The sequence below is a fragment of the Meriones unguiculatus genome, chromosome 1 (genome assembly GCF_030254825.1).
Source record: "Meriones unguiculatus strain TT.TT164.6M chromosome 1, Bangor_MerUng_6.1, whole genome shotgun sequence".
Classification (NCBI taxonomy): domain Eukaryota; kingdom Metazoa; phylum Chordata; class Mammalia; order Rodentia; family Muridae; genus Meriones; species Meriones unguiculatus.
This window is the reverse complement of record NC_083349.1, coordinates 51,486,454-51,512,213: the sequence shown is the minus strand read 5'-3', so window position 1 is coordinate 51,512,213 and position 25,760 is coordinate 51,486,454. Positions and strand designations below refer to the sequence as shown.

Below are 25,760 nucleotides of genomic sequence, written 5' to 3'. Positions count from 1 at the left end.
GTCCTTTGAAAGCTATCATATAAATAAAGAAAGAGCAATATAGAACTGGCTAAAAATACAGCAAAACAAAAACAAAAACAAAAGCCCAACAACTTCCTCAGGTAAAGTGCAGTTGGAATCAATCCTTGTGTCTTATTGAGTAGGTAGTGAGTTGGTTTTGGTTTAAGTCCATCAAAAGAAAACTGTGTCCTTAGCTTCTGTCATCTTATGAGGTGGAAGTTCAAGGTGGCTTCCAACCATCTCCTTCCAAAGCCCACATGCTTGGTATAATTCCTTTCCTTCGAGTGTTGCTGGACGTGATCCAAACAGATGAGCCCCCTTTCAAGGAAGATCTAAGACCAGAGAGATTCAGAGTTCTCATGAGGCCTTGGAGAGGTATCTTTCCTGAGCTCTGCAGCTGCAAGGAGGTTAACTGCCAACAACCGTGTGTACTTGGCAGAGGACACAGCTTTGTAGCGCTTCAGCCCTGGCCAACGTGATTGAGCCTGGTAAGACCATGGGTAGAGAACTCAGCTGACCTAGATCCTTTCAGAGCTGTGAGATACACTGGCAGCGTCTAAGCCACTGAATAGTGATGACGGGTTCTGCAGCAAAGTGTTTGTAGACTTAAGTGATTTGTTTTATTTTAATTTCATCTGAGTATCTCTGAAAATCTCTTATTTCTTGTTCTATAATAATTTATTTTTCTCAGAAAGGAAGACTATTATTCTATTTCCATACTTGCTTGGATTTTGTCAATTTTTTTTTCTTCAGCTTGCTTCTCTTCCTTAATATTTGTAACTGAGGGAAAAGATTAGAGTGTTTACTGCTCTAAATCATAAATGCAACTTGGAAACATGGGTAAAATGGCTTAAAAAGAATAGTGGAATATCATTCTATAATTGTTTTATAGAACAGATCAACATGTAGTTTAATGTCAAATGGTAGGTTTAGTGTACTTTTAAGTTGATTTTAAAAAATTAATTAAACCTTTAATTAAAAATAAGACTATATATATACATTGAGAACATTGCACAAATCATAGCTGAGCATCCTATTTAATTTTAAAAAACTGAACAAATGTGTATATTATTTCCAGATAAAAAGATAGGACTTTCCAGAACTCCTACTTCTTAATCTACCCCCTACCTGTTCACGAGCTCCTTTTCTCCAATTGATTCTGTTGACATCGCCTTAGACTAGCTTTGCCCGCTTTTAAAGTATATGCTTTATTTTATTTGGGCTGCTGTTGCTCAGCATTGTTTGTGGGAGGCAAATGTTGATGGCTAAGCTGTAGGTGGACCGTCCTCGTTGTTTCACGGACTCCCATCCTGTCAGTATGCTGCAAGCCGTAGCCCCACTGTACTTGTGGAAGTGGTTCACTTCAATGTTGTAGAACAAGATAGCCTCGTATGGGCCAGTTGCCGATCGTGCTTCTGTAAATATTCTTGTGCCTGCAGCTGAAAGTTTGGGTAAGTGTCATTCCTTATCCAGAAAGATTACTGGATCATAGAATGTATATTATTAAGTTTTATAGGTAGTATAATCAGATTTGGCCCACCAACAGTTTCTCAAAGTTACTGCATCAAGCGATCCTCCTTTCTGTGGAAGATGAGAACTGTAATTGCTTCATAACAGAACATTATGGACTTTAGCCATCGTCGTTGTCATCATCATCATCATCATCATCATCTTTAGTTCTTCTAAAAGGCAAGACATCTTATGGTCCATCTATGCGTGTTTCTCCCTTGCTATGTGATGGTGAACATCTTTCCATATAATTATTGAACACTATTACTTCTCCAACTTTATGCCGTGATTCATATTAGTTATGAGATCAATTTTGCGCATTAAGATCAGCATTTAAGTACTGAGGATGTTGCTCGATGGTGGAGCACTTGCTCTCACGTACAAGACTCTTGGCTTGATTCCAGCACTGCAAAGAGAAGAAAAAGAACCAGTTTCTACATAGTATGAACTAGGGGCTGGGAGATGCCTCAGTTGGTAAAGAACCTGGTGTGTAGACAATGAGGACCTGATCTCCAGCACCCATGTAACAAAGTCAAGCATAGGTCTATAACCCTAGTGCTGCTGAGGCTCAGAGAGGCAGATCTCTAGAGTCTGCTGATCAGCAGTCAAGTCATTTGGTGAATGCCAGGTTCAATGAGAGATCCTGTCTCAAAAAGACAAGGTGGACGATTATCAAAGAGACACCTGAACTGCATACACACACACACACACACACACACACACACACACGCACGCACGCACACACACGCACTAAAAAGTCTGTAATAGTATAGAGTGGAACAGAAGAGAGGAGATAGTAATGATAATGATAGGTGTTTTTGGAGAATTTGATTTCAGTTTCATGTGTACATGTATACATACCACTTTTAATTTATATATGGAAATGTGTTTGTTATATCTCTTACTATGAACTGTGTCAGCGGTTTTACAAAACCCTGTGTGTGATACACACTCAGAGCCCCTCTACCCGAGTAAGACATAAAAGCTAAGACTGTTTCATTTAGTGCTGTCCTTGCACAGAGGCAACTGAGACTAGGAACAATGATTTCATCAGGCCGTACTGAGAGTTAAGATGGAATGTAGGAAGAAAACAGAGGTACAGTGCCTGTGAACCCCCAGAGGGAGACTCCCCAGCAGTGTCTGCAATGGAGACTCCATGTAGCCAAGTCCAAGTACACAGATGCTCCTGGACCTTCGAACTTCTTGGGAGGAGAAAGGTGGCTTTAGAACCCCACACTCAGAAGCTGCTTGAGATGTTGACCAGTTTGGGGAACCTCGACAGTGGCTGGGGTTTCCTTCCCACAAGGGAGAAAGTCTGTGGAAGAGGCTTTCTGAGCGTGTGAACTTACTTTAGAACAGTTCCACTCATTGCTTTTACTCTTTGATATTGTTCCGCAGCAGTGAAATGCAGGAGAAGCAGTTTAATTAAGGGCCATTATCTACATTTCTATACAGCTAGAGCAGGAGGCAAGCAGTGGAGTTAGCTTGTTCCCAATCCCTCTCCATGTGGATTATAGTTTTTTAATCCTCTGGTTTTTTTTCATTCTCCTACTTCAGTTGAACCCCTGTTGTTAGTTGCTTACATTTCTCAATTGTATATTACTTTGGCATCTTTGTCTCTGAGATGTACTGTATTTTATTTAACATTCGTATGCATTTTGAAGTTTACTTCTGAAGGTTTCACAAGTACTGTGCGTCCTAATTAAATGTTAGTGTGATAAATATTAACTGTGTATAATTAAGGAGCATTCAGAATTAATCTATGATTTTTTTCTATTTTTTATTCTCCATGTTGAGAGTAAAATTTATCCCATACAAGCTTTGGGGAGAATGAATGTATAATTTGAATAAATACTTCCCTGAATAGCAATATTACTTTATATAGTTAATTATAAGACTCCAAATACTCATGAGTTCCACTGTGCAAATCTGTGAATGTAATAAAGTACTTTTGACATGCTAATCAAATAAACCAATATAAGATTTAATTATCCACCTTTAAAGGATTTTATGTACTAGACTGTCTCTGTTGTTAGACTCCTTCAAGTAATTTAGGGATGTTAGAATCATCTTAAATATTTTATTTTGTTATTAAAGTGAAAAATAGCGTTTTTATATGCTCACTTTAAAAAGCCTTCAGGGGTAAACACTATAAAGAAAAATTTAAAACCATCAGAACCTGTACAACTCATATAAAACTCCTATTGACAATTTGCTGTGCATTGGTGTGGCTGTATATGCACATAAATAAACATAGACCTAACTGTACATAAAAGGCCAATGTGTGGTATAGTAATCTGTTACTCATTATTGAGGGCTGGGTGCTGTTCTTCATCCACTCTCCTCTTTTGTCTCCATGTTATCGAATATATACCTGCACAATGCCTTGGGATCACTGATGACATCACATCTGGCATGTGAAAGACACTACTTTATCTAATCTTTTGTCAAGGTGTTACTTGGTACCACGCCCCCCCCCCCCATCATTTGTTAGCATAAAGTAGCCATTCTGGTTTTGCACGACCACCTCAAGACAAATTCCTCACAGACTGGTGTCTGAGCCACAGTGTGAATGCACTTCAGTCGACAAGCTGCCTTCTGCCTTTCTGTGCGGAACAGTGGTTCCCACTCCCTCGGTGTTCTGCATGAGTTCTGTCTTCCTTATGCCTTGGGAAAAAAATATCAGAGTATATGCTGCCACGTGCCAAAATTTGCTTCTCTTTGATTACAAATAAAAGTTTACATACGTGAAAGTGTTTGTCGGCCACTAGTATCTTCCTCTTTGGTCAACTGCTTCAATAGTTTATTGTCTTTTGTTGTTTCTGTTCACCAGCGAGAGTTCTGTGAATAGTGAGATATTGCCATTTGAATTCAAAATTTCTTATTTGACTGTTACTTGTTTTCAAACCTATTTTTGTTTCTGTGAGAATTTCACACTATGTATTTCGATTTTATTCACCCTCAACTTCTCCCCTTATCCCTTCCAGTATTGATCCCCATTAATTCCTACTCTCAAACTTTCTGTCCCCTTAAAAATAACCCGTCAACTCCAGTCTGTGCTGTCCATGTTCTTGAGTGTCAGGCTTTCCAGTGGAACATGCTCAACATACCAGGAGCTCTATCCTTACAGGAAACTAGCTCCCCCTCCCAAGCCAGTAACTGCCCATTGCTCTTTAGTTAGGGGTGGGGCCTCATGAAACTTCCTACTTCACTCTTGAATGTTGACTGGATTAACCTTGTTCAGGTCTTATGCAGGCAACAAGAGCTGCTGTGACCTCACAGGTAGTGGCCCCGACATGTCCAGAATGCACTTGTTTGTTCTGGTTCTTCTTGGGCGCTGGCTCTTAAAACCTATCCATCCCTTCTTCCATGATGGTCCTTCAGCTTTGGTGAAGGGAATGGTATGACCGTCCCCTTTGTGGCTGGACACTCTGCAGTCACTTGCACCTTGGCCAGTTCTGGGTTAACTGCTGCCCACTGCATAAAGAAAGACCTCTGATGAGGTCCAAGAGATGTGCCAACTCTGGTTCAGAACTGCTGTATCCCCTGGGCCTGCAGCAAGTCCTAGAGCTGCTGGGAGATGTTTGTTGTTTGACGTTTCGTTGTTCCTGTAGTGATTTTAAAATTTAAATAAAAGCCACTTGTTAATTTCCCAGGTTTATTTTTATTCATTTGTAGTTGTGTGATGTGGGTGTGTGTGTGTGTGTATTGCACATGTGCATGCAGGTGCCCACAGAGGCCAGAAGAGGGCGTGCTATCCCCCAGAAGTGGGTTATAGGTGGTTGTGAGCCAGTTGACATGACCAAATTTGATCCTAGGAACCAAATTTTGATCCTCTATGGGAGCAGCTACTGCTCTTAGTTGTGGAGTTATCTCTCCAGCCATCATCATCACTGTTTTGTTAATTTTTATTTTAAATAAAAAAGTAAAAAAAATCATAAAAGCATTATTTACAGTCCAAGATTTTGTATTTTAGGCGAGGTTACTCCATCATGCAGTGTGAAGGAATTCATATACTTTCTCATTGTGGTCCTACAGTTTAATTTTTGACACGATAATATTTGACCTACCTGGGATTTATATTTAATAAGGTGAAAGAAGCAAGTGTTGCCTCTACCCTGCTTGCTAGTAAGTTATCAGAATGCGTGGATGCTTAACCTTTTATTACTGATTTAAAATGGCTCCTTTTACATTGCCCTCCCTCCTCCCACTATGTATTTGAACCAATTTATGAGACACATCACACCTGCTCTTAGCCAAAAAGTCCTGGAAGCGGTGATGCACAGGACCTACTGTGTTGTAGTTCTTAGTTTCTATGGAGTCGGGGATTGAGTCCAGGACCCTGTGCGTGCATGCTCGGTGAGAACTCCACCCTTGAGCCATGGCTCAGTACTTTGCCCGCGTTACTTTTGCCTAAGAACAATTTATTTCTGCGGCTCTTATACTGGCTTCAACGAGAAAACTATCACTGTGCTATTCCTTTTTAGAGTATGTGTTCATTTTCACACACTGACTCAAACTGTGAAGTCATTCGGCTAAATTAACACAAGTCCTGGAATGTGTTCAAATGGGGCTGTATGATACTTATGAGTTTGTTAAAGGAAAATTGGTACTTTCATAGCACCAGATATTCTCATCAAAGGGAAAAGTATTTTCTTTATGGAGTTAAGTATTCTTTTATGGATTTCAATAGCATTCTGGGTTTGTTCATGTAGATCTTGACCATTTTTAATGCTGCTTACTAATATTTAAAATCTTTGATTGTTAAAGACTTAACCGTCTTCATAATGTTTGTGCTTTAATCACCCAAACATAAAAGCTGTTGATTCTTGTTTGTTTATTTCATATGCAGACACTTCAAGGTACACTCGGGGAGTGCATACGTTATCTTTCGATTGATTCTAAGTTTCTACGGTTTCACCAAGTGGAATCCAGGGGGAAATTAAAAAAAACAAAACAAAACAAAAAAACAAAACAAAACACAAATTTTTTTATTGTAGGGTGTGGCTTAAGAGCGTAAGAGAAGGCAGTCAAATGACAGTGTTGCCGGAACATAATTTGTAAACCGAGGGCAGAGTAACTATGGTCCGGCTTCCATCCCCCCCGAACACGGTAGTCAAGAGGCTAACGCGTCTGAGTAGGTGTCCTTAGGAGATTGCGTAGTGTGCTGAGGTATCACTTAGGACTTCATTAGTTAATTTCGGATGACAAATATTTGTGAATCCTGTATTATTTGTGTAGACAGGAGAAAGGCTGAGTTTTCAGCTATGCTTTAGGTATAGTGCCTTGCCCCAGCAAGGGTGATGTGAAGAAAACAGAGGTACACTTGAATTGCCTTAAAGTAGATGGTTAAGAATTTGTGAATTCCGGGATTGCTAACTTTCAGTTTTGCAGCCATTCACATAAAATATAGCTTCTTGCCCAGAGCAATTCTACTGCCTCCTCGGAATACACACCTCTTACCCACCAACTTTCAAACCCCTCGCCCCATAAGTAGATGTAAGGTGGCGTGTCGCTGCCACCTGCTGGTCACCTGGGGAACTATGTGAGCTAACCTTGGATCTTTGACCCTTTTTTAAAATTTATTTTTATTTTTAAAAATTAATTTATTTTTTATTGATTACAGTTTATTCACGTTGTATCCCAGCTGCAGTCCTCTCCCTCACTCCCTCTCAATCTCCCTCTGTCAACTCCTCCCATGCCCCTCCCCAGGTCCACTGATAGCTCTGGCTCTTGGTGAACCCCTGCTTTGAGATTGTACTGGCTGGTTAAATTAAAGCCAGGCCCATATATACATTTTAGTAGAGCAACTACATTATGCTTTATGGCAAGATCAGCTTAATCTTGAGGCTCCCATCAGTGCCAAGGTCTTTTTTGGGGGCATCGGTTTTTTTATTTAAAACATTTCCCCAGAATTTGTTTCCGTAGCTGCGGCTGAGATAATGCCACATAAAACAAATTCTACTTCATATTTCCTTTCCTCTTTTTAGTTTCCTTTCCCACTTATTCTTTCTTTCTGGTTCTTTCCCCTTTCTTCTCCGCATTTATTCCTCTTGCCTTTTATTTATTTTTTCAGAGTAAAGCATTTTATTAGAGCTCTTTATTTTCCTTTACAGCTATTGTATAGTTTTTTTTATATAATCTAAATGCAAAAACAAACTAGAACCAGAAACATTTTCTACAGAGACTATCTAATAGGTAAGTACACGTGTATAAAACTACACACAAGCACAATAGGAATATGAATACATAACAGAGATATTTTTTAAAAAATCCTTTTCTCACAAAACTGCTTGGGAATTTTCTGTTTGCTAATTACAGCCCTCAAGTGTTAATTAGGAATGATATGCCTGCAACCGACACACTGTCATAATGGATCAGAAACACAAACACACTGTGTTTTGATCATTTCACTCTCTGCTCCAGCTCCTTCCAGATCTACTTCCTCTCTCTCCCCACTCAACTCTGTGCTCCCTTTTTTGTTTAACGCATGGAGTCCAAATTGTGCTGCCTCTACATTCTGCTATGTGTGGCCTTCCCCTGGGTCATGGCTGATCCACTTGTGGATATACTGGAAAACTGGCTCTCCCCGTCTCCGCATCTGTCAATTGCCACTGGCCCCTTTGCTAGGGGTGGGGCTAAGTGAGCACCTCCCACCTCCACAGTGGGGAATCTGCCTGGCTGGAGCTTGCCCAGCTCGCGTGCGTGCTGTCACAACTGTTGTAAATTCATTATGTGCAACATCCTTCCTGTTCCGGAAGATACCGTTTCCTTGTGTCATCAGCCACCAACAGCTTTTCAAATTCTTATGCTGCCTATTCTGTAATGATTTCTGATCCATGAGAAAAGACATTGCAATATAGATGTCTCATAGGGACTTGGGTTTCTCTGTCAGTCACCACCTACTGCAGAAAGAAGCATCTGTGATGAGGGCTGAGTGATGCACTGACCTATGGGCATATGTATAAATCATTTGGAGTCAGTTTAATATTATGCCAATTAGCAGAGTAATGGTAATAGTCTCTTCACTACAGGTTCCTGGCCCTAATAACAATGCCAGGTTATGTCAACTTGTGGAGATGGCACTGAATACAATTAGGTGGTTGGTTACATTCATGCCAACATATGTTTTTCTAGGCTGGTCATTAATATTTAAACATTAAATTAAATTAAATACTTAAATTTAATATTTAAAGTTTACAGATGGGTAAGACTGATGACTATTTGTCCCTCTGCTGGTGTTCCTAAGACCTTCTAACACTATTAAAGCTAGCTAGAAGGAATGACACATTCAGAGGAGTACCTTGATTGATTTATCCACACTGTCATTATTCTTGATTTCTTAGGAAACCATCCTTTGCCTTAAAAATTTTTGTATTGATTCTTTGTGAATTTCATATCACTCTCCTCTACTGCCCTGGCTAGCTCACACAATGGCTCAGCTGACAAGGGTCAGGGTCAGCTCCCTTGCCTGCATGCCACCGGGCCAGCTCTCCTGGGCCTTCGCTCTACTGTGCTGCCCAGGCTAGGGGCAGCTCTACTGTGCTGCCCAGGCTAGGGGTGATGCCAAATCTCTCGAGTGTAGTGGCCAGCAAGGGGTGGGAATAGCTCAGCACAAGTGCCTCAGATAGCAGTCCAGATCGGGGACCTTTGCATGGCCTTTGGTGGTAACATGGGCCAGGGACATCAACACAGACCTCTGCTTTGATAGGACCATGGACCCAAACATGGCTCTCGGCAACAGCATGACCCTCAGACATCCCCATGGTTTCCAGGGGCAGCCCAGACCATGGACATTCACTTGGCCTTTGGTGGTACCTTGGCACACAGACATTGACTCAGACCCCAGCTGCAGCAGGACCGTGGACCTGGCCCTTGGCAGCAGCTTGAGCCAGGACCTCACCGCGGCCTAAGATGGTTATGCAGGCTCCTCACGTCTGCCTATTCCTCACCACCGTTGAGTCTCCAGTTCCACCTTCCCATACTGCATATGAACCCTTTGGCTTTGCTTTCTCTCCCTTCTCTGCACCATGTACGTCTTTCCCACCTCTCCTACCAAATATTTGCCAATCTTAGTGGCTTCTGCAGCAGGCACTTGAATCTCTTTCTTTGGGTCATGCTGGCCTGCGAGTGTCTGGGGAGGGTGCTTCTCCTCTGTCTTTTTTTTTTTTTTTTTTTCTTCTTCTAGGTGACAAAGCATGGTCCTAACTTCAGCTGATAAGCCCATGGTTATGGGTAATTCTTACCATGAATGGGGAAGGCAAAGCTTGTGAAATGAGTAAACAATTCGATGAACACCTATGTCCCTTTCTACTTACAGTGGCTGTGTCCCTTCTCTCTGCCCTTTAGGATTTCACTTTGTGCTGCTTTCAAAGATTCTTGTCTCTTTGATTTATTGCTGTATCCTCAATATTTAAGAAATTTCTGGCATGTAGAAATAGCTCCATTAATATGATAAACCTTTGTGTTGTGATAACTCCATTGGTAGTTACAGTCAGCCACAGCTTACATGCCGAGTGGTTAGGCCTATGATGGATGATTCTATCTGTCCTGAACACAGCCTTGTCCTTCTGACAAGATTCTCAATACACTACAGGAACTATCTACGTAGTGTTTATATCCTACTAGATCTTATATCATCTAAACATGATTTAAGTCAGTGTGTGTGTGTGTGTGTGTGTGTGTGTGTGTAGGTTATGTGACATTCAAATAAAGAATTTGAACACTTCTGGTGTTTGGAGACCTTAGAGCCAATTTCAGAAATGCTTGTCCTTGTTGAAGGAATAAAGAGAAAGATATTCATGGTGAATAAATAAATCTGACTTGTTCATTTTTACTGCATCCCTCCTTTGTAAACGACATAGCAATGCTAATATTCATCAAAAAAGAGCATGGCTTTGAACTTCTGTGGGATAACTTAAGCATTAGGGGTGTTAGCTTTTAAAAATTGCTTACTGAGGACTTCCAGAAAAAGAGCTGTTGGTTGGTAAGCTAGAAACTCTTGCTTTCTTATGTGCTTCAGTGGTGTATCTTCTGTATGCATAACAGAAAGCAAACCCCACCAGAATGACAAGCTATTCTCAAGGCCATTAAATATACAGAGAGAAATTCCAAATGAACAAATATTAAGCCTTTAGCCAAACATCTCACCGCGTATGTTTTTGTCTGTCTGACAGCCCTGTCCTTTTGGCGTTGTTAATCCCTGATAAAAGGAAGGCAGGCCTATTCGTTATGTCTTTGGAAGCACGCACAGGGAAGACGCTGGCTTCGCCTCCTGTTCATGAGAACTGTCTCTTGTGTTCCATCTCAGAACTGGAGCACAAGCCAAGCTGCTTTTCACTTCAAAGAATGTTCTTCTGGTGTTGCTGTTTTGGAAGAATTTTATGGCAATAAAAAAAACAAAAACAAAAACAAAAAATCAAAAACACTTTCTACTTCCGTATCCAAATTCTAAGAGTCCTTAAATCTGCCCACAACTCTGTGATCTTAGGGGCGGTGTACCTCCTCGCCACAGCAAAAGGGGCATTGGAAGGCACTAAAAGCTATCCAGAATTAAGACTGTGGAGATGAGTGAGGGTATAAGAGCAAGCTGACCAATCCATGAGGAGTGCCGTCTTGTCCCTGGCTGGTATTAACGGTGATGTTCATGGGGAAAGAGCAGGCAATTCATCTTTGCCTCCTTGGCTGCCTAGACTGTGAGAATCTACAAGGTGTAAGTAAAAACATGGGCAAACTTCGTCATCCGGCCCTTGACACTTGGCAGTGCTTCGGTATGACTGTACGACATGGAATAAAACAGGTCAGCTAGCAGAGCCTCACTTTACCTTCCTGCAAAATGGAAGTAACAGTTCTGCTGGGCTGTTGTGAGGGTTGCTACTAGGGCCTGGCTGGTAGCCCTCCATGGGTAGCCAGTGATGCTTGTATTCAGTTCTTATCTTTCCGTCTCTCCACTAGGTACCTTGGGATCACGAGGCCCCTCACGTACCCTGTGAGGCAGAATGGGAAATGCATGGCCAAAATGATTCTGTCGGTCTGGCTTCTCTCCGCCTCCATCACCTTACCTCCGCTCTTTGGATGGGCCCAGAATGTGAACGATGACAAAGTGTGCTTGATCAGCCAGGATTTTGGCTACACGATCTACTCCACCGCAGTGGCGTTTTACATCCCCATGTCGGTCATGCTGTTCATGTACTATCAGATTTACAAGGCCGCCAGGAAGAGCGCGGCCAAACACAAGTTCCCGGGTTTCCCGCGCGTGCAGCCCGAGAGCGTCATCTCCCTGAACGGTGTGGTGAAGCTCCAGAAGGAGGTGGAAGAGTGTGCGAACCTTTCAAGACTGCTCAAACACGAAAGGAAAAACATCTCCATCTTCAAGAGGGAACAGAAAGCAGCCACCACCTTGGGGATCATCGTGGGTGCCTTCACCGTGTGCTGGCTGCCGTTTTTCCTCCTGTCCACGGCCAGGCCCTTCATCTGCGGCACCTCGTGCAGCTGCATCCCGCTGTGGGTGGAGAGGACATGTCTGTGGCTGGGCTATGCAAACTCTCTCATTAACCCTTTCATATATGCCTTCTTCAACCGGGACCTGAGGACCACTTACCGCAGCCTGCTCCAGTGTCAGTACCGGAATATCAACCGGAAGCTCTCTGCCGCGGGCATGCACGAGGCCCTGAAACTTGCCGAGAGGCCCGAGAGAGCGGAGTTTGTGCTGTAAGGTCATTTATCACTACCATATCCATTTAACTATCCCCCACGCCCCCTCTCACGGCGCTTCTTGAATGCTGGGTAAAGCCTCCCCAATCAGGGGGCTGGCTTATTTTTAGCAGACATCAGGTGTGAATTTAGAATACTTTCCATTCACTCAGGATAAGGTTAAAAAAAAAAAAAAAAACGCCCCAAGACAGGTAGATATTTGACTGGCAAGAGGTGACTGGTCTGCTGGTTAGTTTCAGTTCATGTAACTGGTGACCCGGAAGGTAATATTCTCCGTTTCTTTCATCACCAATAACATCCCAACTATGTCTGTCGGTGTATCTGCATTCCTATGACAATGCCATTTACAATGCTTTTGTACTTCCATGTGGTGAAGCGTTTTGGGTGACCTCACAGTTCCCAGAGAGATGCCTCTTTTGAAGAAGGAAACAGATGTGATTTTTCCGATACGGAACTGCATCCAACTAGGAGATGACACACTAGGAAAAGGCGCTAACAGCCACTGAGCTATAAGAAGTGCTTCCTGTCTTTGTAGCCAAGAGCTGATTCCTGCTGAAGCTGTCCAGTTTTTGACACTGTCTGGGACAAGTTCCTGACACTCCGGGGAACAATGGGAGTAGAGATCTGAAAACATACTACAAAGGGCTGATGGTGATAAGGACTTGGGAGTTTCACAATTAACTTACGAATTAATAAATTTGGCATTGTTACAGAGGGGGGAGGCAAGATGGTAGGGTGCTGAACAGGGAAAATGCAGACCTTTAAAAAAAGATTTATTTATTTATTATGTGTACAGGATTCGTAGACAGTATTCTGCCTGGGTGTATGCCTGCAGGCCAGAAGAGGGCCCCATATCTCATTCTAGATGGTTGTGAGTCACCATGTGGTTGCTGGGAAATGAACTCAGGACGTCTGAGATAGCATCCAGAGCTCTTAAACTCTGAGCCATCTCTCCAGCCCCCAGACTATTTTTTTTTTTAAAGAAAAAAAATTATGTAGAGGAGATTTGACAATTGAGAGAAAAGAAACTTGGGATAAGATCATAGAAGATCCTGGTGGAGGAGATACTCCTGTGGACTGAGAAATGGGAATAGGAAAGAATAAGAGCAGAGAAGGTAGAGAGGGTTGTACTTGGAGGGACCTTCTCTGTCTTCTTGCCTGGGAGAGTGACGTGACATGTCCTACACTTGTATCACAACTAAGTCTAGATAGCACAAAACCTCAATCCCAGACCCGCAGTGTCTTCCAAATGCTAGTATGTGTTTGTCTTAGGATGGAAAGTTGTTAGAGAAAAGCTATTCTTGTTCTTGAGCTGGCTGTAGTAGTCTGTGTTGTACATATGAAATGGTTCACAATACAAAAGGCAGCATTTAAAAAGTAGCATGTGAGATCAGGCTCTGGAATACTCACTACGAGCCACCCCCAGAGACTTTCAAAATCTGTGTGATCCCTCTGAATGAATATCCACCCCACTCCCCTGACTTCAATATTCTTAGGGGAGGAGGTATGCCTTAGATTTGTGTTTGCATAACCTACTCCAGTGCCTGGCAGTTATAGAATATCAACGGCCGTATCTGCTCTTCAACCCAGTTTTCAGGGGATTAACTTGTGGCTCAAGGGTAATGGATGTATGATAATTTGCTTATGATCACATAGATGTGGAATGAATCATGTCAGTGCATACAGCCTTAATCTCTTTGTCAGCTGCGTTGTCTGAGACAGTGAAGAGCTTCTGCATGCTGGAGCTAGGAACAGCAGATAACAGATTGCTGTGAGGACAGCTAGGATGCCGTCCTGACTCCGGGTGAGATGAGTTTGTTAGATACACTGTATGGTGGGAGGGTCACATCCTCCCAGAATCCTAGTAATTTCTCAGATGCGGGAAACGAAGGTGGGCCACTCAGAAGAGTTCTCAGGCTTGGATTGGGTGGTTTTAAGGTGAACTGATGACCGCTATAGATTTCTTGACAAAATAGTTTTGCATTAGTGAGTAGGAGAGAGCGAGGGATTTGATGGGTAACCTATTATGGTCAGGAGTAACACAGTGCGGAATGTGTTTGAGGGAAGTCTTTGGGAATGGTGAGAAAGGCAGACAACAGTGCGAGGCTGGTGGCAGGAGGTCCCATTCGGTAGATGTCCTGATCATCTACTTACAGGCCTCTGAGAGACTGAGGATAATTTTACTGATTAGTGTAGGTAATAAATTCACTGATAATTAAGGCATAAGAATGGTAATTAAAAAAAGTGTGACACAAACAGGTTTTCTGTTTGAAATAATAATAGCCCACACTGACTGAGGATTCATTCTCAGCCACTACACTGGGAACACCAAATCTTCAAAATTGTATGATGGAATAGTTTTCTCCATTTCCACTTTGAAGATATAAAACAAGAGCTTGGCGAGATCAAGTCGTTTCCCCATGGTCCTTCAGAGGAGATTGATAGAGTTGGATTTCAGCCCAGGAAGCCCGTGTGCACAAGTGCTTTTAGTTTCATGCTACTGTACCCTTTGTAAAAAATAAATCAGTCAGATAAAGCACGAGGATGCTTGCCTGTCCTCAGCTAGTGTGGAGGCTTGGGTGTTGTTTCTTGTTAATCCCAGACAAGGGCCAGCCAACCTATGTGGTGAGGAATCAAACAGCAGTGTTTTGAGCTTTGAAAACCATAAGGTTCTATTGAAACTACTCCCCTCCGCCATTGTCATCCACTTAAGTAAACAGGAGGACACGGGTATGTACCAACAAAACTTAATTTACAGAAGGGATGGCCAGCTGGATTTGGCTCACAGGAAATAGTCTGTTGTCCCTTGATTTAAGAAAGAATTACTATGCCTAATTACATCTCTCTCAGTTTGAATTTATAACCATGTAGGATATGCAAATCAGTTAAGACTGTGGGCCTAAAAATATCAAACAACTTTAGAATGTCTTTACTTTGAGTACTATTGTGTAGAGATCACACAGCCGCTATTTTTGAACTCTAAACTGGGCAGTTTTGTTGTTAGCACCAATGTTAGAAGATTCATTTTCAGTTTTTTTTTTTTGTATGACTGTCACCCACTATGGAGGGTACATAAAACATGACATCATTCTTGCTGCTGTGCATGTATTTTTATATAAAAAGTATTTATGTAACCTTTTGTGATCTGAACGTTTGTCTTTTCCCCAAATTTATGTGTTGAAATACAGACTCTACTGCAGCAATGGGGACTCTGTGGGGTGACTGATTCATGAAGGCAGAGCTGTCATAAGTAGGATGAAAGTCCTTCTAAAAGGAAACAGAGGGAGCTGGCTTATAAGGGAGACAGAGCCTCACCAGACACCAAATTCAGTTAGTTATGGACTTTCTGGTCTCTATAAATGAAGAATACGCTCATAAACTACCACTTTATGATATTTCATTATAATAGCCTGAATCCATCATAGCACATGAACACTCAGCCTTGGTTTTTAACGATGAAAGTCACAGGTAGGAAACCATCTTAGTCAAAGGAGAAGGGAATGTAGCCAGTGCTTACACCAATCAGAGAAGACTTCCTGGAAGGCGCATTTTTGAGGCTAGTCAAAGTATTTATAACCGTGAACAGCAGGGTCATTCCAGATAAAATATATAGGGCCACCAAGGTAGGAGCTTATGCAAAGATCAGACCTAGACTCTAGAGGGAGGAAACAGTTAGAGATCAGAGTAGAAATGACGTAAAAAGTGTTACTAATGATGTACCCCAGCCCCAAGAATTTGGGCTTTAGGGATAGGCAACAGATTCTCAATTCAGAGGAATTTTTGCCTCCTCTTCTGGAGATGGTTGGTGATGTCTGGAGATACTTTTGGTTGTCCTAACTGGAGTGTGTCTGGCTGTAAACTGCCATCTACGAGGTGTAGGTCAGAGAGGCTGTCAGCTACTCTACACTGCATACAATTGCCTCCCACAGAAAAGACTTACCCAACCTGTAAGGTGAGAGGTTCAGAGACTTCTGTAGATGGGAGTAAGTCCTCTATATCTTCTGTAGCCAGTGGATAGGGCCATCAGAGTAGAGGCCACTGACAGGTTGTAGAGTTCCCTCGTTGGTATTTCCAGAAACACTGGGGGGCTTTCTGTGGATGAGACACAGCACCAAGCACGGCGGGGGTGGAAAGGGGATTGTGAACAGTCTTTAACTTTGGAAGTTCACCCTCGTGTGGGTTTAGGTGCTGCTGAGGTCAGTGACACTTGATTTTAAAAGACATTTTCAACCAGAGTGAGAACCTATGTGGTCCACACTGCACAGTTACATCTAGGCAAACACTAACTGGAAAGCTGCTAACTAGTTTGACTTGACATATGGTGCTTTGAAGCCTTGTTTTTCTGACTTGTTCTTTGCTATTATTGGGTTGGGTGACACATGGGGTTATACTCTACACAGTCTGAATGAAAATGTAATCAGTCACCGTGGTCTCTAAAGGAGAAGAGACAACCAATCCACAGCTCAGAGCAAAGGAGCAATACTTCTTAGAGCCCTCCTCCTTTCCCAGACTCCCTCACCCATCTAGTGGCCACCCTAAGGACTCTGGGAAACTAGAAAATAGTTTCTCCAGCCTGTTTCTTCCCATCCAGCTGTTTGAGTTTGAGTCTGTATTACTTTTGCTTCTTGCTTGGCCTTCTTGACTCCATTATTTTTTCTCCTACACATACTCAGTTTCCTTCTTTTTCTGTGTGAACGGTCTAGATTGTATGTTGTCACTTTCGAATATTTACCCAATTTCTTCCTATTTTCTTAATCAGCATAACCAGAGCCTTAGGAGTCCAGCAGGCACTCGAGAATTTTCCTTGGGGTAACGGAATGAACACAGGGATAAAAGCTGTGAATACTGTTGCACTGGTAATTTTAACTCACTACTATCAATTTTAATCTTTTCACTATTTCCCCGAGTCTTTGAATAAAGGTAATAACAGAAATGAAGCAATGTGACATAAGTAAGGATTCTTTCTTTCTCTTTAATTGAATGATTTTACTCATGGACTTGAACTGCCACAAAATGCTTTTAAGTATTGTGTCGCGAGGACTTGTTCTTTGACATCCTTTATGGACAGCCCTGAGAAGTACTTTCTAAAATACTTTGCTCTAAAAGAATATCATGGGATTGTTTTGAAGCAGCTCTTCCTTTCCGTCTCCCCTCTTCTCCTTGGTGGCTGTATTGTCTTTCTCTTCAAAGAACCTCTTATAATCCCCGTCAATTGCAGTGGTTCTCAGCAGTGACTCATCGCAGAATAACCTTGGGTTTCTGCCATGAATTCTGTCAATTTGCTGCTCCGGGCTTTAGGCTGCAGCTTTGGAATTCAACCTGATTGCATGCTTTCTTTGTGGAAAGGGGTAATTTAAAAGAAATGAAGTGAAGTACATCCCAGGGGAAATCGGGGAAAAAAAAAATCAAGGCCCCTGCAACCCTGAGTGTCTGTGATGGGTCCGTACCTTAATGCCAAAAGCAAACAAAGAGTTTGCTCTTCCCTGGGCATTTTAAAGGCCTTTCAGCGATATTTTCTTCACCATTAATTGCCCCAAGTTCAAGTTCAATGCTTTGTCCATATTAAATCAACTAGTAATAACATTAGCTTCTATGCTCCATGCTTTACAGTTATGCAGTTTCACCTTGAGGTATCTTAAAGTAGGAGAAGCGTTGTTCTATTCAGTGTTGTATTCAGTGTTGAGGATCAAAACCAGGGGACTCACACATGCTACAAACTTGTCCACTGAGCCCCAGCCCTTGCCCAGCCCTCTTTTAGCCCTTTCTTTTGTTTTCATTTTTCCCTTAATTGGTATTAAATACAGGTAGCTTAATGCAAATTCTAAGAGAGGAGAAAAGTACATAATAAAAATAAAGTTTGGGGATGTTCTTACAAAGATAATTTACATGGTGAAATCATGAAAGCAGTGATATCAAGGTAGCATTTTTTTAATAAGAAGAGATGTGGGGGGGGGCACAGGATAGGAGTTGTTCAGTGCTGAGGGACAGTCCGGTCCAGCAACAGCTGTGGATGGAGGTGGGCAAGGGATCTGGACCATGGCCTCAGTGATGCCAGGAAGTTGGGTAGGTTGGGGTCAGCCCAGGGAGTCAGGTGGGTTTTTGACAGAAGTGACACTAGGCTGTGGGGGGCATGATGGAAGGAGAGCCTGCCAGTGTCGGAAGGGTATGTGCTAGACAGCCAGCGTAGGTGTGAGGCCTCTGCCTGGGGGAGGGGGAGGAGAACTGCACCAGGAAGGTGTCATTGACAGTCGAGAGGCTGATGGTACCCAACAAGTCTGGAACCAGGAATCCTTACATCATCACTGTGGCTAACAGGTGGGGGATAAGGAAGATGGACTCTGGAGCTGGTGCTGGACTGGGGAGAAATTAAGCAGAGCTTAGGAACTTAGGTGGGAGCAAAACTGAGATAAAGGATACTGGGTGTGCTACTTTCACTAGGTGTGAAGAACCAAAGGTCCAGGCTAGAAGTGTTTCTGGAGCATCATTAGTTGAGGATATAGCTTATTCCCAGTCTTGACTCCAAGAAACCCGTGAAACTGGGACTCAGTTGAAGTACAGCAATTGTTCCCGGGTACTGTTGTATGAGGTTGAGGGTCAATGCCAGAGACTGTGTCTTATGGAGTATGGAGTCTATTGCAGGAAAATTCAGGCATTGCTGCACTAAGATGAAGGACTGGCCTGAGAGGAGAACTGCAGATAAATGGATTGAGACCTAGGGCCACTTTAAGTGTGGCAGGGAGGCCAAGTAAGAAACATAGCTCCGGACCTGTGACTGCCTAGCACAGTGCCTAAACACTGCACGTGTATTAAGTCAAGGCCTGAGAAAGTATGGCAGTGTGGGAGCTGGATCTGTGCCAGGAGAATGGATACATTCTCAGCCTTTGGCTTAAACTTCTCTATGGCCCGGACACTTTTGTGAGTCAAGAACACAGGCCTTGAGGGTAGCAGGATTCCAGTTTCTGTGTAAGGTCAGTTATTAGGCCACATCTTTTTAGCTTGGAAAGGAGTGATAGTTCTCAGTGGAAGTAATACAGTCGAGAGAGAGAGAAGAGAGAGAGAGAGAGAGAGAGAGAGAGAGAGAGAGAACGTACTCTGAACTTCGATCATGCCCTCCTTATTTTTTCTTAAACCATCGTCCCCTTCTGACAAATGCATTCTTCTTTTTAAGTCTCCCACCCACCCACTTTCATTTTTGGTGTGTGTGTGTGTGTGTGTGTGTGTGTGTGTGTGTGTGTGATCCACTACATTTAGTATTGCTTTTTTGAGCATGAGTAAGGGGTTGCTTACTTGAGAAAGGGCATCTTTCCGGTGGCTGTACAACTGAGGAATATGACAGCTCCCCCCAGAAACCATTGAACCTCACGACCTCCCTCTAATGGGAAACTGATGGTCCCAGTCCTGTGCAGATGAATACCACTTGTATGAGTTCACAAATGTAGTGTCTGTGCTGTGTCCTGAGGCTAGCCCTTTCCCATCTTTCTGCTATATATCCCCCTTCTCCCTCTTCTTCCATTCTTAGCCAGAATGACATAGGTGTGTCACTTAGGGCCGAGCATTTTAGTGATCAGCTATTCCCAGTGCTTTGAGTGATTATGAGTCTCTGCTTAACCACTGTCCACCAAAAACAAAAGCTTCTCTGACCCAGGCTGAGAGTAGCATGTATATATATTGGTGTAAACATAAATATTTAAAAGAAAGTTTGAAACCATGTCCATTTACCAGGATAATAATAGCAGCTAGATCCTATGACTTCCCAAGCTATCAGTCTTTGATCAGGTCTATCATATGGGGTATGCATTCCCTCATATAGCGCAAATCCAACCAGAAGGTGGTTGGTTATCCCTACAACCATCATGCCACTATTACAGAACTGGCACATTTGTTTGGTAGGTAGTTCCTGTAGAATGAAGGGTTCATAACTAAGTAAGACTGTTGATGACTTTTCTGTATCAGAAGACTTGCGTAGTATCTCTGGCAGTAAGAAAGCTAGCCATCAGCAGGAAGTTTTCAGGTCAGTTTCAGTTTGATTTGAGCAAAGTATGTGTGGTGTCTTCAACCCAGCCTTATCATTTAGTTTTGAAAAGCAACCACATAAATGACAGTAGTCTATATTGTTTTGGGATCTCTTAAGCCTCTCTGACCAAAACCTCACAGGGATGTATCCTATACCAGGTACTGGGATTTTTATTTAACAACTTACAGCTTCTTGGAACAGCTTTTTCCAACCATGCAGGGTACCTTTCTTCAAAATCTTTTTTAAAATTGTATTTTAGTTTAGCTTACAAAATAGGTTTTCTTTTTGGCTCTTTCACACATCTTTAGTTTGCTCTTAGCTTCCCTTCATCCCTTCCCCTTCCCCCTTGCTTAACTCTTTCCAGCCCCGATATTGCCACCTCTATTTTCATACTGGCATTATTATTTCAACTGTCATTATTTTCAAGTAGGGAAAAGGTTTTGCTATTTTGTAGAGATTTTAAGATTTTTTGAAAGCAAAACCATTTGGATACATCTGTATTGTAATGGATTCCTAAATGAGTTATTTGGGGCTCATTCTCAAATATATTTCAGGATCGGTAACTTACAGAGCTTTTGACATTTATAAAAAGAGACATATTACAATTTCTTCCGCATTAGAGATGATCATGAAACCTTGCAAGTTACCAATGATTGAAATCACCGACTGCCGAAAAAATAAAAATTCACCTACTACAAAATGAAAATGCACGCTTATGGTCCGGCTAATTTTCTTGTCTTTCTCTCTTTTATAGACAAAACTCTGACAACTGTAGAAAAAAAGTCCATGATACATGACACAGAGTGGAACAGTGGAGATGAAACAATGCAAAAAAGGTGGAAACAACGAAGTCATTGACTGCAAAATGGAACATAGCTTCTGTCTTCTTAGCTGGAATGTAACGAGGGATGATCTGTTGTACAAAGTGTGTCTTGGGGGAGATGGCAACCCCTCTCCTTTTTCCCGTGGATCAGTGATATTGTGTTTAAATGAAAATAGTTCTCAGTGTCAGCCAGCCAGTCATCTCAGCGGTAAGCACACTACAGAGCTGGGTTCCGGGAGGGAAGCAGTTCCAGGTGCTTTCCACAAGTCCACATCCATGTGAGTGGGGGGAAGATCCTAACGCACAATTCCCATGCTTCCAGTCTAGGCTTTGTGGTAACTCTTCAGGAACCATTTCATGAGACAGAGTGCATCTTGTGGTATGACGGAAGGGTGTCTTTCCGAGCAAACTGCAGCCAAGCATAATGTTGAATGTGTTGCATGTCCATGTTAGGAAACCGAAACCAGTCATCAGCTAACACATGATTCCCCAGAGCAGTGTTTGTTCAAAGCTTCTGTTGAATACTTTGGCTTTTCTGCAGGGTCCCTGCGACCTCCCACCAGTGTGCGTCCACTGTTAAACCCCTTATCATTATGGTGTATCTCAGGAACAGATCTCAGGATGGAGAGAGGCAGAAAACCTGAATAGAGCTTTTGCTTGCACTCACACTCCTGAAGGCTCCTGAGAGAGGAGGGTAACCGGAGAAGAGTGACCACCACCTAACTGCACTGTATATTAACATGATTCTTGGCATGTTGTTTACTGTCATCTTCTGCAAGAGCGCGAGGAGGCCACGGGGCTGGTCCATAACTGTGTACTATGAGGAAGGAGTTGCGGTGCTTCCGGAGACAGCCTACACATGTTCATCCAACTGGACTGTTTGAATTGTGTGAATTGGAGGTCACCTGGACCCCCGTTGTGAACACTCTAGAACACCATTCTGTTCCATGTAAAGAATTTGTCTCCATGTTCTCTGTATCTTGAATCAAATGTGTGCCTGATGAATTCTGTCCTCTAAACTCCTCCCCCCCCCCCAATAAAAACGGTCGACATTAAGGACAGGTCAGGAAGCAGAAAAGGTTCCTTTGTGGATGGTATCTTTTAAATGATACTGTGTTGTAGTCTGGGTGAAGGAGATGGAAAGTCATAGACCAGAAGAATACCCATGTCACAAAGGGGGGGCATGAATGCAAACTTTTATTTGATAAAAGAGAACTGAAAGAGAACACTATTTTCCTACAAGTAAGAAGACTTCCTCTCACAGGATCAAATGGAGTTCCAACATGGATTATGGACTTCTTTCCAATGTCACTGATGTTTATTGTGAGACACAGGGAAGGGCCCCTTTGCTGTGAAGGGGAGGTAGGCACTGCCCTTTCAGACAAAGTGTGTACAAATTCCTGAGCCACAGATTTGCTAAAGTGACCGTATATACTCAGATTCATAATTTAAATAATGATTATGTCAGATACATGTTGTTAAATTTGAAAATGTTTTATTACATTACATCAAAATAAAGGTTATTTGTAGCTGGAATAAAGCAACTTAAGTAACTGTTCTTAATAAGAGGTCTGATGTCATCCATGGTGCGCTCTGAAGGATGGCAGGGGGTGAACTCTGGGCTTGCGCTTGCTAAAACCCTAACAGGTAGCTCGGGAGTGGCGGTGCACCCCTGTAGTGCGAACACACAGGAAGCAGAGGCAGGAGGATCTCAAGTTGAAGGCAGTCAGAGTTTATATCTGGAGACACTCTCAAAAAAAAAAAAATCCTAGAAAGTCATTGAGACAGCTATGTACTAAATTATACTCCAAAGTAGAAATTCATCCATTAGGTAATTTTTATATTTTAAATCAATGAGTGTTGGTTTCTTGAATTAATAAATACAGGTCTCTTGCTCCAGTTGGGATTGGCAGTGCCGAGAGGGCAGGGATGGGAGTGGTGTAGTCTTTACCTTAAGGAACTTGCCACCAGGATCCTAGCGGCCATACGTCAGATCATCAGTGCAGAACGGAGCACTGTGGCTGGTTGCTGGAAGTGATGGTTTTCTTTCTTGCAGCATAAGGCAGGACCTTATGGCTCGTTAGCTGGATTGATTCAGACTTTGTATTTGTTTAATTTTTTTTTTATTGTTACCTTTACCACTCAAACCAACTTCTTTATCCCTCCTGATCTTAATGCCTGAATGTCGCACTCTGCCCCGTTGTAGCTGCCGTGTCTGGACACCTTGTGTGCATCGCATTTTATATGCATGGCAGGCAAATGGAAGGAAAAGGTAGCAACTGAAAGGGAGAAAATGTCCAACAATTAATCTTTCCCAAAGTATATAATTTTTTTCTCTGTCAAAGGCACAACTTTTGTTTTAACTAGGAAGTGAGAGAAATTATTGAGGTAAACATTTTCCATATAGTTTATGACTTTTAGAGCAAGAATGAGTGTGATGATGAATCTCTTTTCTCACTTCAAGGGATCGGCTGTCACCTTCTGGCAAGGCTGAGCACTGGGAAGCCACACTTGGGAAGTGTAGCACTTGTAAGAGGTGCTGGATCACTCTTGCCTCTCTGTTTAGCTTTATTCAGTAAATATAAAAACTGTGGTACTCAGGGCTCTCCTGGGCTCATTGGAAGCTGGGTTATACATATCTCTCCAAGCACGTACGTACATGATGTCTTGTAAATGAGAGGTCTGTGTATGTATTTTATAATCATATTTTATATAATTAATTGTATTAGACTGATTGTGGGTATGAGCTCAACAATGAGTTAAAATTTGGGTCTTTTGTTTTTTCCAAATAGTTGTACAAATATAATAATTGTTTGAATTTCGATCTGGGAGATGGTAGAAAATTTCCTTTCAGCATTTTAATTATCATCCAAGTTCTCAATCAAATGACTATAAATGCTTGCAAGCCTTGAATTATTTCAGTCAATGACTTTTCTCTCTCTCTCTCTCCTGCAGTCAATGACAAGCTCTCTCTCTCCTGCCCAGGATGTTCTTCCTACTTTCCATTATTCACTTGGCATGCGTCTTCACCGTTGTTTTCACCACCTGTGTGGTAGTTTGAATGAAAATGGCTTCTATAGGCCCATAGAGAGCAGCACCATTAGAAGGTGCGGACTTGCTGCAGTAAGCGGGTCACTGGGGGTAGTCCTTGAGATTTCAAATGCTCAAGATAGGTCCAGTGTCTTTTTTCCTTCCTGCTGCCCGCTGATCCAGATGCAGAACTCTCAGCTACCTCTCCAGCACCATACCTGCCTTCTTCCTGCCCTGACGATCGTACATTAAATCTCTGAACTGTAAGCCAGCCTCAATTAAATGTTTTCCTTTATAAGAGTTGGCGTGGTCATGGTGTCTTTTCAAAGCAACAGAACGCTGACTAAGACAATCAGTATGCCCTTTTTGTTGAGCAACATGCTGGGAACAGATATGTGGCAGGTGTGTCACACATGTTTCTTAATGGGAAGGGAGATGTGAAGGAAGAAGGGGAGGAGGAAAGGAAGGAGGGGCAGATCAGAGTTGATTTGGCACTTTCAAACATTTTCACAGTAACAAGTGAGGAGACTTTCGGTGTTGTGGCTTGCGCGGTGAGGAGAGAGGGGAAACTGTGGTTCTCCTCTGTGCACCACTCAGGGCATGCCTCCACTGCCCAGGGCCGCCTGTTGTGCACGACTTACTCATATCAAGAGAGCGACCTTTTCTCAGTTTTCTGCGCTGGTGGAGCAGAGCTGTGCACGTGTTGAAACTTGGTTATCTACAGCTAGCCAGATGGTCGTTAATCGTACACAAAGAAGCCATTTGGAAACTTCCAATGGGTCAGCACATTTTGAAAACACCCCAGTAATGCAAACTGTGGTGCCATTACTTACTCTACACTTAAAGTGAGAAATGACTTGTTTCGATATTGTGTGTAAACATTCAGCCTTTGAGGACCAACTCAGGGTTCTAGTTCCCACAGACTGGAGTTTATTTGAATGGGTGGCTCTTTAAACCGGTATTGTCTACACTTTATTGCTTGTTTATTTCTCTCTTTGTTTTTCATTCTTTCTTGTGGTGCTAGGGATTGGATTCAGCACTTTTTACATACTAGAAAAGCGTGGTACATTCCCTGCACCTCCATCCCTTAAAACAATTTCTGTGACTGAAGAGACAGCTCAGTGTTTGAGAGACCTTACTGCTCTTGGGGAGGACCCAGGTTCCATTCCCAGCACCTGTGCGATGGCTTACAACATTAACTACAGTTCTGGGGGTCTGGTGCCCCCTTCTAATCTTCGAGGGCACCATGAATGTGGTGCACACACATGCATGTACATACGTGCATACACACGCACAAACACATTCATACAAAAACTCACACTTACAGATAAAATAAAAGCAAACAAATCTTTGAAAAGAATATCATAATGCAAATAACATGGAAAAACAGGGATAAAGTTGCAGTTGGGTTACAACTTTTAAAATGTGCTGCGTAGCATAAGCCAACAGATATGATGTGATCATCTACAAAACCATAAAGGAAAGATGTAGCATGCCTAGTGAGAACTGGAAGGAGAGCGGTTGTCAGGTGTCGGAAGTAGGTTTGGAGGTCAAAGTCATGCTATCCAGGGATCACACCTGTGCTTTGGAGGGGACCAGTGGGTGGTAACTAAATATCCGCGGTTTATCCTTGATGTGTGTTATGAAATACTTTTGATACCCAATTACCCT

At 42.5% G+C, this 25,760-nt stretch overlaps 1 protein-coding gene across 3 annotated transcripts in view; it reads left to right on the top strand.

Moving 5' to 3' along the window:
- The window catches only part of Htr7 (5-hydroxytryptamine receptor 7), a 79,657-nt gene extending 56,776 nt beyond the window's left edge, over positions 1-22,881 (top strand). For 2 of the 3 annotated variants that reach the window (XM_060388563.1, XM_060388564.1), the window contains exons 2-4: positions 11,464-12,219; positions 16,982-17,078; positions 20,991-22,881. In XM_060388563.1, coding sequence (XP_060244546.1) covers positions 11,464-12,219; positions 16,982-17,078; positions 20,991-21,002 — 865 coding nt within the window. In that variant the 3' untranslated portion in view covers positions 21,003-22,881. The remainder of the gene's footprint in view (positions 1-11,463; positions 12,220-16,981; positions 17,079-20,990) is intronic. The other variant, XM_021631261.2, reaches the window with a different exon arrangement.
- The last annotated feature ends 2,879 nt before the right edge of the window (positions 22,882-25,760 follow it).